Source organism: Megalobrama amblycephala, linkage group LG1 (assembly GCF_018812025.1).
Source record: "Megalobrama amblycephala isolate DHTTF-2021 linkage group LG1, ASM1881202v1, whole genome shotgun sequence".
In the NCBI taxonomy this organism is placed as follows: Eukaryota; Metazoa; Chordata; class Actinopteri; order Cypriniformes; family Xenocyprididae; genus Megalobrama; species Megalobrama amblycephala.
The window spans coordinates 58993745-59013234 of NC_063044.1; the positions used below are offsets into that span (position 1 = coordinate 58993745).

At 38.0% G+C, this 19490-nt stretch overlaps 1 protein-coding gene across 2 annotated transcripts; it reads right to left on the bottom strand.

Annotated features, from left to right (window-relative positions):
* Nucleotides 1-1692: 1692 nt before the first annotated feature.
* limd2 (LIM domain containing 2) lies at nucleotides 1693-17905 on the bottom strand. 2 transcript variants are annotated; one of them, XM_048204812.1, is made up of 4 exons: nucleotides 17696-17905; nucleotides 7287-7331; nucleotides 6927-7063; nucleotides 1693-4790 (listed from the first exon to the last, which is right to left on the bottom strand). In XM_048204812.1, exons 1-4 carry the CDS (start codon nucleotides 17696-17698, stop codon nucleotides 4631-4633), a joined length of 345 nt encoding a protein of 114 aa, XP_048060769.1. In that variant the 5' UTR covers nucleotides 17699-17905; the 3' UTR covers nucleotides 1693-4630. The 2 variants fall into 2 exon arrangements, with proteins under 2 accessions (XP_048060769.1, XP_048060777.1); XM_048204820.1 differs by lacking the exon at nucleotides 17696-17905 and adding an exon at nucleotides 7486-7554.
* Between the last annotated feature and the right edge of the window lie 1585 nt (nucleotides 17906-19490).

Sequence of the window (19490 nt, forward strand, 5' to 3'; positions counted from 1 at the left end):
TAAACTTAGAAATGAAAGTTCACCTGCTGCCTTAAAAATGTGAGTTAATTCAACTTGAAAATAACCTTTGTTTCAACTCCCGAATAGTCAAGACAATGCATTATTTTAAGTTAAAAATTAAACTTAAAGTAATACATTGTTTCAACTCACAAGTAGTCAAGACAAAGATTATCTTCAATTTGAGTTAACTTATGTTTAGTTGAATTAACTCACATTTTTAAGGCAGCAGGTGAACTTTCATTTCTAAGTTTAAACAAGCTGAAATGTTTTACCATCTAAAGAATTCCTCAAATCAAAATTTGATATTGGAGATATTGAAACCACTGAACATATTTTTGGTTTTAAATTAAATGTTATTGACTTAGAAATAATGAATAGTGTTTTAAAAACTCAATGGTTAAGATAATTTCTTCATAATACAAACAGCTTATGGTTTACTGTCTCTTCTTCAATATTTGGGAAAGTAGGTGGCTTGGTATTTTTGATTAAATGTGACTTTGAGTTGTCCAAATTACCTCTTAAATTGTCTGCCTTCCATCAACAGGTTCCCCTGTAGACTATTGGAAATTAGCATTTTCTCACAACTTTAGTCCACAAAAAACCATTTGGAACAATCATTTTATTTTGCACCACAAGGTTCAATATAACATTTTTTTCCCTCCTAGACATGATGGACAACTATATGGTAATGTTCTCAATTACAATGATTTTTGTTTAAAACATGGATTTGTATGTCATCCTAAAGAGTTTACAGAGTTGTAAATGCTATACCAAAAAACAAAAAAACAACAAAAAACATTGTACTGTTGGTAAAAGGGATTCTTTCACATTACTCTGTGACATTCTCTCTCCCATCTCCTTGTCTGGGTAAATTGTCTATTAGAGATCATAAATGTAACAACAAATATTTTAAAAGAGGTGATTATTATTTAAAAGAGGTGAAGGAAATGAGAATGAATTATCTTACCTTTGGTCTCAATTCTACAGTAAAATGTCACGTCAATCTCCTTGAGTACAAACAAATTAAGTTTGTGTATTTAAGAAAGATTGTTCACAACACTAGTTGGTTAATGACCTTTTTCTCTTTTTTCTTTAATCCTTGTCTTTCATGATTTTACATTTAAGGCTTTGTTGCTGTTACATTTTGTAATTTGCATCCATGTCTGCCCTCTGAGAATTGTAAATTGTTAATATTGTTTGTTTAATGCCTATATTTTGCATATATTTGTTTATTTTTCAAATTAAAAAAAAAAAAAAAAAGGGGGAGACCTTGGATGATGGTGGTGCTGTGTTTAGGTGAATAACATGATGCATAAAGCATATGCATAACTCTTCACACTGTTGTCATCCTGAGCATATTTTTCAGCAAAAATTACTGCTATTAATTTTTTGGATTTGTATCTGGTAACAGTATTTATTTTCAGTATTAAAAGATACTTTTAGATAGAAATTTTAAGTGAAAATGCTGATTATTGTGAATAAAAATTAATTACAGCCATCTCATTATTATTTCCCCTCTGCTGTTATCTTATTTGTTGTTCTGTCTTTATTCAAAATATATTTTTATATTCGTTTTAACATATGGTATAATTTAACACCATCACACTTAAAATAAATAGATAAAGCTGTTAAAAATAAGACATCGGGTCATGTAATGTGAGATTTTATATAATAAAACATCCATACTAAGGGTTGATCAACACCGGCATATCATTTTTTTATTTTCTCCAAAAGAGTGTACAAAAACGAGAACTAAAAACGAGGAGAAAAGAACAAAACAAGTCTGTGGGAAATTAAAGAAAGAATCACATTTTATTAGGAATTGTTGTAGCAGTTCCTGATCAAAGGAGGGCTGATAGAAGTACCAAGACAAAAATAAACCTGATGGGGACAAAATAAGTAAAGAGCCAAGACCTCCTTCTGCTTTAAGGCCACCTTATTCCACTGATCAAGTTTTAGATCTAGAGTAATACACTTTGCGTACATTTATCTCCTCTCACTCAACGCATGCAGACAGAGTCAACAGCATTTAAAAATAATCTTTTGCAACCTTAAATATCCATACATTTACAAAGACACACTCACACATTTCAACAACTACAAATCCAAGAGCAAAAAGAAGAGTGTACCTTTTTCCTGTTTGTTCTGTAGTTTATAAAAGACAGTGAGTGTTTGCATGATATTGTGTCATTTGTACCTTGGCGCACTGCGTGCAAACACAACTAACAATTGGTGTAAACACAGTGATTTGTGTCTGTGGAAAGTCTGTTCCAAAAATAAAAGCACATTTGGACAGAAAAGAAAATGACAACATTGAAAAGAAATTTGTTAGAGTGAGAAAGTTGATTATGACATTTTTTAAAAAAGCTGATGATTTTGAGGAAATAAACTCAAAAAGGAAGCTGAAAAGAAAATGTGTTCTTAATATGAAGGATTTGAAACAAAAAAAAAAAAAACGCAACTAAAATGATAAGGCTTAATATGACAATATTATTCACGTTCATGCCAAGAGCTTTCGATAATTCCTCTAAACCTCGCAGCGCATTTCAATTTCACAGTAATCTTAAATATATACATACACAGGGACTTTTGTGGCATTCAAGTTGTTGAAAATATTTGGATGATTTTCAATGGCTTAGCAAGTCTAAAATGGATCATCTCCTCAAACGTACAGACAAAAGGCCATTGCACTGGAAGGCAGACAAGACACTTGCAAACACAACAAGCCACTATCATGGACTAAAACTAAAGACAAAACTATCTACAGACCACTTCCTTACGGCATTTAACATATACAGACACAACAGAATAGCTTTACCGTTTGTTACGCTATAAAACCAAAAAAGCAATAGCATTAAAACTCAGAGGCATTTCATTCATTAAAAGAAACTACATGATGGCATCAATGAGGTTTGTACACAAATACATGAACGACTGGAGAGGTCACAGCTTATGGCCACAGTGACAATTCACAAGATGCAAAGTCACAGTTTTACGCCGACATCTGCATATAAAACCTGGGATGGAAGTGTTCGTTTAGATGTACATCACCCCCCTTCCTGCTTAAACCCCAACTTGCTTAACAATTCTGACTGTAAAAATGATTTATTTAGTGAACAACAGCTTTTAACACTAGAGGTGATGCTGTTGGATCATTGTGACCCATCTATATTCCTGAGCAATACTTAGGAGCCACACGGTTACGTATGAACTCAAAGTCCTACTAAACCCCGTCACAGAGAAGCCTACAGGAAAAAGTTAAAAACTATGTGATGACAGGAAGTGGTGGAAGGGGGGAAAGGCAATGGTGCGAAGCATCGTAAATGTCATTTCCTCTGAGACCTAGTTCCCTGTGAATATATCTTAATTTGTCGTACAAGCTTGGTCCCATGCAGCAAGGCATAAGTACAGTACAGTGCATCACAGTACATTCACTCTGCTTAGTGGTTCTTATGTACAAATGCCTCTGCAAGAAATAACTGAGCAACAATAATTCAAAAAAAAAAAAAAAAAAAAAAAAGTTTATTATATAAAAAAAAAATGTGCAGTCTGCAGAAAAATATGACCAAAAAAAAGAAAAGAAAAAAAAAAGGCATATCTATGGTTGATATGATGAGCATAAGATATCACTAGATGGCATTAAGTTTCTAAGAGAAGAACTAGGTCAAACAAGGAAAAGCATCCAAAACACTAGAGGGCGCCAGAAAAGAGGCAATTTAAGACTGTCCAAGTCTAGACGTCAATTTATAATAAAATGAACTGAAATTGGTCGATATTCAGCAAAGGAAATGTCGTGTTTGTAATTACATTTGATAAAAGATCCCCATGCTTAAGAATATGCTATTATTTAATGAGTTCACAGAGGCCTGTCTTACAGGATCTGTAAAGTACTATTAATTCTTAACATCAAAAGAAGATAAAAATTGGAAAAAGCAGGAAAGAGTAAAGGAATGAGGGATTGTAAACTCAAGCGAGTTCTTTACAGTACAGTGTACCCTGTAGATTCACACATAAAATATCCTGCACCAACCAAACAAAATAAAAGATAGTTTCTTATTGTAAGGACCATTGTTAGGCCATAGAGTCTGAAAAAAGTATGTAACTAGAGGGATAAATATCAATCAAAAACACTTAAGTCGACCTTGTACATAAAAGATTGCTGAATAATTTTGATGCAACACCCCAGAATCATTACCTGAGTGTATAATCGAAACCATCTTGAAACCACTCTTACGACAGAAAACCAAACGTAATAGTACTGCCAAACAGGATCGTAATGATGCTAATAAGTGAATCATCCCTCCTAAAGGGATACAAACATTTTGGTCACAATCAACTAACTGTTAACTCCACAACACTAGACAAAAAAAAAAAAAAAAAAAAAGATGAACACAAAATGACATTTGCTAAAGCTAAATAAAAATTAGAAATTAAAATTGGGGGGATAAAGAAAACAACACATGGTGGTCTATCTGTGATTGTGTTGATATATCATAAAGAGCCTGGTTCAAGAGTGTCTAAGTGTGGATGCATGTGTGTATTGTGTGTCAAGGATGTGGGCAGAGTATATAAAGGGTCATTATCATTGGCCAGTGGAGGAGAAAGGTAGGTTTTGGAAATCACTGAGGATTTATGCCGTCTTGGTGATGCTCTCTGCATCCTTGGAGGCCCAGAGCTCCTTATGCTGCTTGCGTCCGAAGCCCTCGTCGTAGTTCCCTTTACTCTTGAAGAGCTGCTGGAAGTGTGGTTTGCAGTAAAACTCCCCCTGCAGCGCTGCATAGGTCCCCAGACTACAGAGCAGAGAAGCCAAGAGATCACATCCATATAAATGCACGCATACATACAAAAATTGGGTCAGTAAGAATATTTTTGGCAAGTCAGTAAAAATTATTTAGCAAGGATATTAGCACTGTTAAAGGATTAATTCACTTTAAAATGAAACGTCAGTTACGTTTTTTTCATGAGTACTTTATAATGTGTTAAATACGGATATTTTTCTTACATAAAAGCATTGCTTCGCTTCAGAAGGCCTTTATTAAACCCTGCTGTTTTTAAGCGCTCAAGTCACTCGCACGTGCTGTTGTATGTGGACAGTCCGAAGACCCTCCTGATGACGGAAATTATGTAATGTAGACGGTGTGAGGACGCAGTCAGCTGATGTATACTTTGGGCTTGACTTAAGTATAGCAGCACATTGAAACTGCCGCTAATGAGCATCTATGTGCATAATCTATGGCCACGACTGCCCCTTTAATTTACTTTGATAGTCTGCCATATTGGAGCGGTTTGTGAACATTCAAGAGCAAGTTGACAGCGTCTGCAACCGTAGTTAGACGCATGTACGAATATCTATATATGAAATAGACTTCAGCAGTTGATTTTTCTAAACTGAACAATACAAGATGAAGGCGTCAGCTGACACAACTTTAAAGGTCCCGTTTTTCGTGTTTTTTTTGAAGCTTTGATTGTGTTTATAGTGTGCAATATAACATGTGTTCATGTTTCGCGTGTAAAAAAACACAGTATTTTTCACATAATTTACTTATCTGTATACCGCTGTTTCCACTGTCATAAAAACGGGCTGATGACTTCCTTGTTCTATGAAGTCCCTCCTTCAGAAATACGTAACGAGTTCTGATTGTGCCAGCGGTTCCTGTGTTGTGATTCGACAGCTCTGAGCGCACCGTGCCCGGAAAAGTCACGCCTCTTACCATAACGTGGAGATGCACGCGCTCAGTGTTATTGTAAACATGTCTTTAATTTTACCCTATCAATTTGAGCCGGAATCAGACCCGGTGATTGGACTGCGGGATGAAAATAACAGCGTTTCGACGACATGGCGACAAACACACTCTACAAACGCAACTCTTGTGTATTCCTGTGGGCGGAGGTTAGTCAAAAAACTGTTTTAGTGACGTCATTAAAGAAGGAAGTAGAGGGATGTCGTCCAAACTGGCCGTTCGATGTAGGCGACTTCTGTTAAATAAAATATCTTGCTTGGCATTGAACTTTGAGCTTTAAAATTTTACAGATTTTATTTATACTCTAACAACAACATTACACACTAACTAAAGTTTGAAACATGGGATCACGAAGAACGGGACCTTTAAAAGTATAAAACCTGTAATATTGAGTTAATGCATATAAAAACACAAACCAACACATTATTCCATTTCTTGGGGAAGTTACATCATGACGGTTTCACAACCAGGAGCTGCACAATGTTGTGTCATCATTGATTCTTACTGTGAGTGAAAACGCGCAGATGTATCTGGAGCAGTGGAATGAGGCATCTATGTAATGGACCTAATGGTTAGACAGTAACCCGAAGGTTGCGGGTTCGAGTCCCAATACCGGCAGGAAATGACTGAGGTACCCTTGAGCAAGGCACCTAACCCCCAATCACTCTCCAGGTGCCACAGAAAAAAAAAAAAGAAAAAAAAGGCTGCCCACTGCTCCAGGTGTGCGTGTCCATGGTTTGCTGCGTGTGTGTGCGCGTGTGCGTGTGTAAAAAAAAAAAAAAAAAAAATTCAGTTTCAAATAAATTTCTATTCTTTTGAAATTTCTATTCAAAGAATCCTAAAAATGTAATCACAGTTTCCACAAAAGTATTAAGCAGCAAAAATGGCTTTCAACATTGATAATAAGAAATGTTTCTTGAGCAATTTCTTCGTTACATTGAAGACTGGAGTAATGGCTGCTTTGATATCACAGGAATAAATTACATTTGAAAAAGAATTCAAATTGAAAAGAGCAATTTCAGTTGCAAAAATATTTCACAGTTTTTGCTGTACTTTTGATCAAATAAATGCAGCCTTGGTGAGAAAAAGAGACTTCTTTCAAAAGGACAATTTCAGTTTCCAGCCCGTTTAACTGCTGCTGTTTGCCGTTTTTTGTCAGACTGTGCTGGTGAGGAAGTGTCTAACCTGAGTTTGGTGTTGCAGTGCTTGCAGCAGAAGCATGTGGCGTGGAAGATGAGGTTGTTAGCCACCAATCTCTCCATCGGATACACCGTCTTCTCACATGATGCACAGGTCTCCTTCTGTGTCTTGAAACTGAAAGACTGATAGGAAACAAAAAGGCACGGCCATTTCTTTTCAGTCATTTAAAACAATAGTTCACTCAATGAATTTGCAAGGAACAGATCAAAATTTCATCACATGACTTCAGAATATAGACTTGAGATATAGTGCATGACTCAAAGACAGACGGATAGAGATTCACTGCACAATATTAAATCTAGAAACAGATGGAGAAAAGACAAGGATGTGAACAAAGTGATGTACCTTAGAACGCTGAACGGGCTTGTCATCAGAAGTGTTCCTGTTGTCCTGGAAAAAGAAAAAAAGAACGAAAATTAAGCCAGTGGTCCTAAGACAGGTTACCCATGGCAACACTATTTCAGGCACTGCTTTGTGAATACCACAGCATAATCCTGCACATCATCCATCCACCATTACTGCCGCCCTCCTAACCTGACATAACTCCAAAAATGTTCCCTTGCAACCACTTCATCCAGTCCCTCCTATATCCCTCCATCTGGTCGCATGCTTTTACAGGCACCTTTTGTCTGTGTACCCACACACACACACAAATGCATGGAGAGGGATCAACGAAGACTAAGCCTGGTGAGCGTTTCTAACGCAGTCACCCCTTGAAATAAAGACCCTGTGCACACATGCTTTCAGTTTGAGCCAAGCTAAAGTTATAATATGACATTACATAACACAGGCCCATGTCCCATGGTCAACTCTGCACAACATATTCTGTAGCTCTTAAAATCAAAACAGCCGCCAATCTGTACAGGCCACAAGGGACAATGGGAATTTAAGAACAAAGTGTTTATGATAGATTTCAGACAAAATGCTAGTGACAGGGTCAGGGTTTGGGACACACCTGCACGACATTGAACCAGTAACAAAATACCCACAGAGAGTCTGTAAAATGTTAAACCAATTGGGTATAAGAACGATCTGCTTTATAAAATGCTGAACTGACAGGTTTTTATGTAACTGCTCAGGTCTGTCAGAAAGCCAGCAGTTCTCCACCTCCACTACTGCATCTATACTTGTCTCCTTCATATAAATCTAGAGCTCGATTCACACACAGATCTGCTGGTATAACAGCTCACACACATGCCCACTTGTTATTGTACTTTAGAAAAAAGGAGAGTTCATTTGCTCAGTTCAGAAAAGCAGTGCAAGTATCAGTGATGACCATTATATCACATCCGACATACAATAACACCACTTTTCACAAATTATAGCCATTATCGAGAGGGACTTTGCTCTCACACACACAAAGCCTTGAAATGAGATTACAACCACTCAGCCTGCTCAACATGATAATATTTGCTTAAAAACAGAATCAGACAAGAACGTCATCAGTATCAGACAGCAACAAATTCCCTTCAGTAATTTCATTAATCGTTTCCTTCAGAATATCCACCTCATTTTTCAATGCAGATGCAAGCCATTTCCTGTGAATGTGTGAGACTTCTGAATCATTAGACGCTACAGGTAAACGCCTAAGAGAATTACAAACTGCAGTAAATGGTACAACTATATAACCAGTGTGTTTGTGGTTATGAAAATGAATTCAAATATGATAAATACAAGTGTGCAACAATGGAGCAGAATAAAAAAAAAAGGGGTTTTAAATGGCTAAAATAACTGGAAGCGACAAGTTAAAAATGTGCCAGCTTTTACATTTAAGACCGACAGAACGAAAAGTACGGATGCATCGTTGTCGGACAGTTATTAATCAAACGAAAACGCATTGACAATTGGTGACAAGTTTATCTATTGTTTTTGTTTGCTTGCTTGCTTTCTTGTAATAGTCAAATCTATGAGATTTTCATTTTTTATTATTAGTATTATTATTGTAGCACTGTGTGTGTTTTGTGGCACATATTTGATCAATTGCTTTAGGATTGGATAAAAAAAAAAAAATAGTTTCTCAATTGTAATAGATTCTCATTTTGATGAACTGATACTGATTCTTATATACCAATAATCAATCTTTTAGTCTGTGCTGTTCTGTTCAGTTGATGAATGAACAAAACTTTGTAGCGCGCCTCCCATCCAATAAACTGCCATAAGCTTTGTCCTTTGTTACTTTTGATATGAAACCAAGTCTCCGATTTCAAATTCTGTCATTTTATTATGAAATTCAAACAATAATTACCACTTTGATGCTCTTTAATGTGCTTCCACTTAATTCCACTTTACTACTAGTTACAGCACAAAACAAACAAGAATGAACATCATAAGGTATGTTGAAAGATACAGTACATCATGTCTCATGTAATCGCTCAGTGTTTCGACCACAGAAAGTGTAGAAGATATATCAGTCTGGCCCTGCCAGGCAAACCAACTGACTCCCTGTATAGTTTACAGCATTATAGTCGAGAGATTTTTTTCCTTGAGAAAATTGGCCATGTACTATACCTGATATGCATCCAAATTAATCGATATCGAATCAAATAGTGAAGTTTATGTCAATACTCCCATTAAGCCGCTAAAACAAGTGCATTCTTTAAGGCCAGAACACACCAAGCCGACACCGACGAACAAGTGGCGACGAAAGCAGACTGCGGGGTTGGCTCACGTCGGCAGCGTATGTGTCCAAAGTTTGCCTGACACACCAAACCAACGCTAAACAGCCGACGGCCAAGTAACACGTCAGTTCTGCGCCTGCGTGAGATGAAATGCCTTTCTGTACCAGCAGGTGGCAGTATCTGAATAGCCAATCAGAATGAGCAGATGGCCCGACGGCTCGACAAGCTCCGACGGCGATTCAAAATTTCGAATCGGCCGGAAAAAAAAAAGCAGACGAGGACCAACTTCAGCCGACGGTGCAGAAAACACTGAGAAAACTTAGCCGGCCAACGAAGAAAAACTGCCCGACGGCCGACCGTCAGCTTGGTGTGTTTTGGCCATTAGGTTTGTATTTCTTAATATTTTGTCTTTACAAAAAACACACACTTTTTCTAGAAACAAAAAAAATATGATACAATGTAAAATCTTAATTTTCAACTTAGGAACATGTAATTTGGGGTTCTGCATCTGTGTTGAGACCTTGCAAAGCATGTGCTGCAAAAAGTCCAATGTGTGTCTGCACTGACTTGTAAAGTGTTATTGTACAACCTGTGTAATGTGTTCATCCCCTGGTCAATAAAGAACCACTATGAATTTGCAAATGTAAAACGAGAAGCCAACATGATTACACTTTATCTGATAAAGTCACAACACACCCTGAGTGCAAGACAACCCTCAGCCCACTTCCTGTTTCAGAGTGTTTGTGTAACATGTTTGTTTCAGAGCTATTGCCACAGTCATTTACATATTCATGCTAAATGCACACAAATACCAAAAAGACCATTTACATTTTAAAGAAGAGTCAAGATGGAAAATAAATACACGAGTAGCAGTGAGGGTGTGAAGGAGACTAAACAAGTACACAAAAGTAAACTAAAAAAATTAAAAGTTTTGGGCATTTTCTGTCTTCTGATTAGCAGATATGCAATAAAATGATGTCACAAACTATTGAACCCAAAACAAAGATGCTCCGGTCAGTCACAGTTTAAATGGTGGCAAAAACAGGACTAGAGATGTGTGAGTGTTAATACTTGCACACAAGAGAAGCACAAAAACCAATGGAGCAGGGCACTATCTCAGCTGGTGCCATCTGTCCCTTTTTGCCTTATTTGTACATGAGACAGAGAAAAACAGGCTCTCTCTCCACACACACATGCAGATAGCACAGCCTCCCAACTGTCTGCACTGTGGCAGGAAGGAGTGATGACACATCTTCTTCCTGTGCTCTGCTCGGATGCACTTTACAATGATGGGGTCCAAGCCGCCCTCAAAAATCAGCCATCAGCTGACCAGCACACAAAATCAAGCCTTAGTGCTGTATGTATGCCATATGCAGTCATAAGACCCTGAAGATCAATACACTGCAGTTCAAATTACCAGCTCCTCTGGGTTTCACAATGACACACACAAAAAACACCATGTTCTCTCTAAAGTTCAGCCTTGTTTCAAAAGCACTACCTTGTGTGTAAATGCATTTATCATCTAGTAAATGACAATCAGGTCATTGGATATAAAGTGATAATTATAGTGTGAAATCTAACAATGTCACAGCGTTTTAAATTTTTTTTTTTTTTTTTTTTTTTTTTTTTCAGGCCCTGTTCAGACTCGACTCCAAAAGGCATTTTCAAGCCATCCACTAATTTTAAAAATGTACCTCAAATAAGAGTAATGCATACTGCATAGCATGTGCATTAGTGATTCTTTTGTTTCGAATCAGTGGTTCGGAGCGTTTATCAAACTGCCAAAGTCACGTGATTTCAATAAAGGAGGCTTTGTTAAAGGTGCTCTAAGTGATCCTGGGTGGAGTAACTTCCTGTTGACGTTCGAAGTGTTGTCAAACAAAACAGAGGCTAGCTAGACCCTCCCTCCTCCTCCTCCTCCCCCTCCCCCTCCGTACTTCCTGAAACAGTCATGAAGGCGCATTTAAAATCATTCTTGTCAGTTATTGGCTGGAGCATGTTTATTAGGTTTCGTGGTCCAGGCTGCACCAGGTAGTTTTTATTGCCGTTTTCGGAGCTTGTGGCGACTACAGAGACCGCGTTTTTTTACAGTGTGTTCAGGGGACAGGCAGCTAGCGGATAGTGAGATGTTTGCTGTATGTGACAAAAAATGTTTTGGCCTAAAAACGCGTGACATCACTTAGAGCACCTTTAAAGGGATAGTTCACCCAAAAATGAAAATTTCATGTTTATCTGCTTACCCCCAGCGCAGCCAAGATGTAGGTGACTTTGTTTCTTCAGTAGAACACAAATGATGATTTTTAACTCCAACCGCTGCCGTCTGTCAGTCAAATAATGCGAGTGGATGGGAACTTATACAATAAGAGTAAATAAAACTTGCTTAGACAAATCCAAATTAAACCCTGCGGCTCGTGACGACACATTAATGTCCTAAGACACGAAACGATCGGTTTGTGTGAGAAACCGAACAGTATTTATATCATTTTTTAACTCTAAAACACCACTATGTCCAACTCCGTTCATGACTCCTTTAGTGATGTCTGATCGCGCTCTGACAACGGAAGTGATGTCTTGCGCATATACTTCAATGAGTGTCAGACATCACTGCCGCTGTCAGAGCGCGATCAGACATCACTAAAGGAGTCATGAACGGAGTTGGACATAGTGGTGTATTAGAGGTAAAAAATGATATAAATACTGTTCAGTTTCTCACACAAACCGATCGTTTCGTGTCTTAGGACATCAATGTGTCGTCACGAGCCGCAGGGTTTAATTTGGATTTGTCTAAGAAAGCTTTATTTACTCTTATAGTAGAAGTTCCCATCCACTGCCATTATAAGACTGACAGACGGCAGCGGTTGCAGTTAAAAATCATCATTTGTGTTCTACTGAAGAAACAAAGTCACCTACATCTTGGATGCGCTGGGGGTAAGCAGATAAACATCAAATTTTCATTTTTGGGTGAACTATCCCTTTAAGTCGTAAGTGTTTTGAAATTTCAATGGTTCACCACTGGGGGGCGTGACTTTGGCAGTTTGATAGCGCTCCGAACCACTGATTCGAGAAACAAAAGATCCGTAACGCTTCAAAGCTTCATGAAGCAGCGTTTTGAAATAATCCCATCATTAGATATTGTTGAATTAAGTCGTTATTTTGTTTTTTTTGGCGCACAAAAAGTATTTTCTTCTTTCCATAACATTAAGGTTGAACCACTGTAGTCACATGAACTGTTTTAAATATGTCTTTCTGGGCATCTGAAAGTGTTAATTATCTTGCTGTCAATGGAGGCCTCAATGAGCCATCGGATTTTATCAAAAAGATCTTAATTTTGAATGAACAAAGGCCTTACAGGTGTGGAACGACATGAGGGTGAGTAATAAATGACTGAATTTTCATTTATGGGTGAACTAACCCTTTAAGATTATTTATTTAACTGTTATGATGGCCAATTAAGTAATAATTCAGAAGGATGACATGAAAACTTTTCTGATCAGTGACATTAGAGACCTGACAGAAAACCTTGTGTTAGTTCCAGATTCAAATGTTCTGAGTAAAACAAAGCGGAGCAGAGAGAGTGTGCGAGACTGAACAAGCTAAATACCAACCTAAATTTAAAATGACAGCCAACCAGATGGGCTGCAGGCCATACTATGACCCGGGGCAGTGTGTGTACATATTTGAACCCTTGCTCCCCCTCAAACACTGACAGACTAGTATGATTTGTGATGCCCTGCCATTACCAAAGGTCAGTATTTTACTCTCTCCCACAGCCACACACCGTGTACACACAACATTCACTCTCTATTACTCTTCCTCTTTGGTACTAGACTGCAGACACTCTTTTAATCTCATTAGCTAGACAAAATCCCATCAGCTGCTCCCCATGGGTCCAGACAGCCAGGGGAATAAGCAGGAGTTCAGTGGACTGAGGAGGCAACAACCATCTTGTGGTCACAATCAGCCAAGCCCTGTTCACCTTGGGTCTAATGCATCTTGTGATCATTCAAACAACTTTCAGATGTGACCTGGAATGCACAGGACACATTACATGCAGTGCATGTAATATTTTTGGTATGCCTGACCAACATGCAGAGACATGCATGTTAAACTGCAGTTAATACTAGGTACAAACAGGGCCACAGACATGGAGTGAATGGTTTGGCTGATGTCCCATTTGCCACATTCTGCCAAGCTAATAATTCTTAAAGAACAAGAGCAATGAGTCAGATTTAGAAGACAAAACTCTATTGTCAAAATTCCTGGCAACACAGATATGAGGTTCATACAGCAGCCCTGAGGGAGTCTGGCTGGGCTCCATGAATGAGATGCAATGTACTGAAAGATGCTAGAGGGCCCATTTTTGCAAAAGTCAAGTTATGTTTAATCTCCCTCTAACTAAAAAAACAAAATGAGCCTTCGGGAACCAATACAGCTATATTAAATTACAAAATGACACATTAAGGTTAGTATTTTTCCACTGGTGCCTATCGGAAAGTCATTTTCTGAAAGTTTCAGTCATTTTGTCCATTTCTCTACTGCAGTGCACTGCTGACTTTGAGTCTAGGCAGACAACTCAAATTAGATATAGAACAGAAAGGACAGAAATACGCAAAGACTTTGGTTGTCAATTACTCTTGCATCTAGATGCTTGACTGGTTTGTTTAAAATGAAACCTTGAGTTTGGCTTATTCAAATTTCTACTTCAAGTTTGGTTGTTTCATACCATCGTTACACCTATTTCCTGGGCTTTGCTTCTCTAATCATTATAGTGTTCATTTTCATAAACCTGAGCTGGCTGAATTCATGCTGAGAGCAGAAGCTCTGGGTCAGAATGAAGAAGAGAGTGATTGCGTGAAAGCAGTTGTACATGAGAAAATGCTGAGGCTCAAACACTTCTAAAGAAGAATGTGAAAGTCTTTGCTAATGTGTTGAGCCACAGACAGAAGCTGACGATGGAGTCTACTCACGGATGTGAAACTTTAAATGTGTTGAGGCAGAAAAAAAAAAAAAACCTTGATATGCCTGTATTGTACATTTTAAAGAGAACACGTGTGGGCAGGGTTAAAGAGGAACAGTCTAATGTTTCATTTGACTCCAGAGTACACCTTTGACCAAGAGAAAGTGCATGGTGTAAGATTTCACCTGTTAAAGCTGAAGTGGCGCCACTAGAACACAACTACAAAAAATAATGACTGTTTTCAAACATGCTTTCCAAAGAACCTCCCCGTTTTCCTTAGGATCAGGTATGTTTGCAACACTTCGAAAACACTTTGTGTTTATACTTCAAAATGAGAAGAAAACCAGTGGATCTTAAACGGTACTGCCAGGACACATCCCTTTTTTGAAGCCTTTTGAGCATGTTCAGACAGAGTACGAAACATGATCTAGGCCCTTTGCGGTGCTTCACAAAACACAGCAGTCAGCATCTACCATACCATGATCTTCTTATCACAAGAAAGGGAATGCATTTTGCAATCAGAAATCATGAAACATACCGACAGAATTGCCAAGAGACATTACTCCTTTTCATGGAATTTGACAAACATGTGAAACCTCTTCTCTTTTGCCCTTTCACAGGACACTTCACACACTCATTTTCACACAGGAAAGCAATTTTAAAAAAAACTGCTACAAAAGAGCCCCAAATATGAAGACTATGTCTTAAATGTTGGGTTAAACTAAAGTATAAACACCTGCATTAAAGTGATTAACAGTAAATTATAGTATACCACAAAATCACGCATGTTGAGCTTATTAAAAATGCTCAAGTCAAAGACATGCCGCTGGGAGACTACAGATAACAACTGTATCAATTGCGGCGCTACAGCTAGTCACTCAGTGGAAAGTTCTATTTAGGCCTATGGAGTGAGCCTAATTTCTTCTCTTTCTCCATATAAGGACACATTTTTTGCAAAGAAAAAAAAGGGTTCCATTATCACTCTGCAGAGGCTGTCCCAGAGTCCTTGTTGGCATAATTTCATTAGTATGGAGCTCTAAGAATAGTCAAGAGACTAAGAGTAGACCGTGGACTAGAACCTCAGTGTGTGACATTCAGCTCAAGCAGGAACGTCGCTGATGCAGTGTTTTCTGTACAAGACAAAACATACCTAGATGTTCATGATTCCATCTTTATCTGATATGAATGAGAACTTCAGTTATCAAGGTTTTCTTGGAACATCACACTAAATCCTTTCAACTTCCTACAAGTTACAACATTCTGCTGGAACACCTGGAACGACATGCCTGCACGTTCTTTTCTGACAACTGGACAGTTGATGCCGCAGGCTGTCATTTCCACATGAATAATCTACAATCTTCAGGGCTTAGTTTCTGCCATCTGCTCTTAATTTAACGTACAACAGAGACGGACACCTCTAATGAAAGAAGAAGACATCATTAAAAAGCAACACATGCTTCTGGAATAAATTGCACCCTAAAAGAGGTTACATATATTTGTAACATTTGCTTGGGCATTCACAGTCTCTCGAGCACTTAATTTGCTAAAACCATTTTCCTTATGCTGCTGAATGCCCAATGGACCTAATTTAACTGTGAATGTATGTTTGATCAGACAATACACTGCCAGATGATCTCTAATTGCCTAAACAAAGTGACACCATCAATAACCACAAAGAGGACAGGAAGCTTTAAAAAGAATAAAGATGCACACATTTAACTTTTATTGGTCGAGATTAATCGCTAAACATAAATCATTATACAACAGTTAGCTAGCCCTGTTCCTCAAATTTGTTTCAGTACTGATATTTAGTATAAAACTGGGGCATTTCACTCTTTGTACGGTTACTCTTGACCAGAGGATGTGGAATAGAAGTGGGCCGAGTTTTGCAAAATGGAAGTTGAAGCACAATTTCTCACAAATGAGCATTTTGCATTTTCTCTCATTAGTGTGGTGGGAGTCGCTCATATGCTGTTCCATGCAAAACTTGATGGTACTTTTTTCATTGGCGGAGAACAAATGTACAAAATAATTGGCAATTTTTTTGCCTGCAACACAGACACTAGATATCATGTAGGCTATAAGGAACTTGCATTCATGTTGTAATAATGAATATCATCATGACTCTGACTGCCTGCAGTCCTAGGTCTACACCCAAATCAGTCATACAGATGTTCAGTATAACAACATGTATAATCAAAACGGTTAACCCTCTAAAACTGCTCAACATACATTTGTTCCCATTATTATCACATGCATACATGTTTTCAGCCAGCTGATGCTGGCTAGCCTAGGAGTTAAACAAGCATGTTGCTATGACAACATTAGGCTGAAATTCAATGTCAAAAAACATTTACATAAATTTCCACATTAAACCTGTGCTTACTCCTAGTTGCTGTTTTCCATGATACAACGACAGAAGGAAAGCTTGTTGGTCTATGAAAGTAGTCAGACAGTTTATGGTCAATATGGGATGAGTAATGAATGTCAACATTTCAATTTACAGCGTTCAAATGTCACACACACACACACACACACACACACACACAAATGTGAAGCTTGAATACATTGCAAGTCACTCTAGATAAACGCGTCCGCCAAATGAATAAATGTGGACGGACAGGAGAAAGGATGCATTAGATAGAGAGGATGGGCTACGTAATTTTATGTAACCAAGCATCAAATAACGGTAAAAATGCACGGTAACGCTGAGAGAAGCAGGGTAACGTTACTATGAATTCATGGTTTTAACAATCAAATAAACCCTGCATGTTTACGATTGCATCAGTACGGAAGAACCAGTCCACCTTTCCGTGAACTAAACTGGGTCGACGAAAATCAGGTGTCAAAACATGAAGCATTTAATCCATCTGGAAAGACGCATCTTCAGGAAAACACATGACAGCTTTGGAACCTTAAACACAGATCCCCAACTACACAACAAGGTCTGATTAGTATGCATCTTCTGTTTCCAATGTAAACGCTCGCATAGTGTCTACAATAAGCAAAGCATCTGATTTGATGGATCACTGCAACAGCAGTAAGTTTCAGCCCAGTATCCCACAGTTAGCTCTCGGTAGCTCCCTAGCTAGCGTACTGCACCTCACCACAATAGAAGACGAGGGGGTCGTTGGGTTCACTCACTGGCTGCTGCTGCTGCTGCTGAATCAAAAACTCACCATCTGGGTCTCCTTATCAGCCTGCTGAAGAGAAAGGGGATGATATGTCACTGTGCGCGAGAAGGTTGCAATCTCATTCGCTTTCTCTGCCGGTCTAAGATGATGTTCTTCTCCGGTTGATCTAAATGAAGTGTACCAGCACAAGCTGTGATCGACCGAGCCGACTAGCTAGAGAGCTTGACGTGTTTCCCCCCACCCCACCTCTCTCTTTTCAACGGACGTTTTTTTCTCTCTCCTCATCACGCCTTTTTTTATTCAGCAGGATGTCGCACGCGATTGGACGAGGCTCGTGCCGCTGAGTCCTCGCGCTCTCCTCCTACCTCAGAATTTAGGTATTTTTCCAAGAACGCTTTTTGCACGAAATAGCCGTGTTACCCAATGGATTCCTAATTTATCGCCTTTATTTCTTTCCAGTGTTCTTTATTAAATCGTTAGTGACTAATATATGAGGTATGTAAGAGGTAATTTAACAGGGCTAATTCTTTTTAAGCCATCGTAATCTAGGCAAACTGATTTAGCTTTGACTGGCGGTCTCTACAACGAAATGAATGTTGAAGGGGTTAGTTCAGGCAAAAAAATTAAACTTTTGTCATCATTTTCACGTCCTTCCAAACCTTACTTTTCCTAAACTGTCCCAAGTAAAAAAGAAGTACATTTCTATAATGTACTTAAAGTGCTCTATTTTCGTGCACTAATTTTGTACTTAATATGATAAAAAAATCTTCTTAAGATAATTTTAAGAACATCTAAGTGTACTCAGCTGTGCTATTTTGAGACACCATGAAATATGAACGTAAATGTGCTTTTAATATACTATCTCTGTATTTAAAAATTTTATGTAGATACCACTTATAGTACATTTGAACCCATAGTGTACTACAAGTGGTATCTAAATATATTTTTAAATACAGAGATAGTATATTAAAAGCACATTTAAGTTCATATTTCATGGTGTCTCAAAATAGCACAGTTGAGTACACTTAGATGTTCTTAAAATTATCTTAAGTACTAAAGAAGAATGTTTAGTATATTAAGTACAAAATTAGTGCACTCTTTTTTTTTTTTGGTACAATAACAGTTAATGGCAGAGACGGTCAATCTTCAAATATGGCAGGAAGACAACATGCAGGCCATGCAATGTAAGTCCTCAGTAATATTGAGAACACAGAGGCCAGTTGCATAAACACAGCATAAACTGTCTTAAGATATTAGGCCCGGTTTCACAGACAGGGCTTAGACTAAGCCAGGATTAGACCTTAGTTCTATTAGTATATTTAAGTAGCTTTTATAAACATTCACATTACTGATGTGCATTTTGAGACAAAACAATGGCACTGACATGTTTAAAGATATGTCAGGACAAGTTGCTTTCAGTTAAAACAGCTCAAACATGTATTTTAGTCTGGGACTAGCTTAAAGGGTTTGTTCACCCAAAAATGAAAATTCTGTCATTTATTACTTACCCTCTTGCCATTCCACACCCGTAAGACCTTTGTTCATCTTCGGAACACAAATTAAGATATTTTTGTTGAAATCCGATGGCTCAGTGAGGCCTGCATAGGGAGCAATGACACTTCCTATCTCAAGATCCATAAAGGTACTAAAAACATATTTAAATCGGTTCATGTGAGTACAGTGGTTCAATATTAATATTATAAAGCGACGAGAATATTTTTGGTGCGCCAAAAAAACAAAATAACGACTTATTTAGTGATGGCCGATTTCAAAACAATGCTTCAGGAAGATTTGGAGTGTAATGAATCAGTGTGTTGAATCTGCTGTTCGGAGCACCAAA

What these genes read in the sequence shown, in the direction of transcription:
- limd2 (XM_048204820.1), bottom strand. Translation starts at nt 7,539, where the DNA reads ATGGAGGGATATAGGAGGGACTGGATGAAGTGGTTGCAAGGGAACATT. An exon ending in AGCCCGTTCAGCGTTCTAAG is followed by an intron (nt 7,064 to 7,286) that starts GTACATCACTTT and finishes GTTTCCTATCAG; the next exon opens with TCTTTCAGTTTCAAGACACA. An exon ending in CACTGCAACACCAAACTCAG is followed by an intron (nt 4,791 to 6,926) that starts GTTAGACACTTC and finishes TCTGCTCTGTAG; the next exon opens with TCTGGGGACCTATGCAGCGC.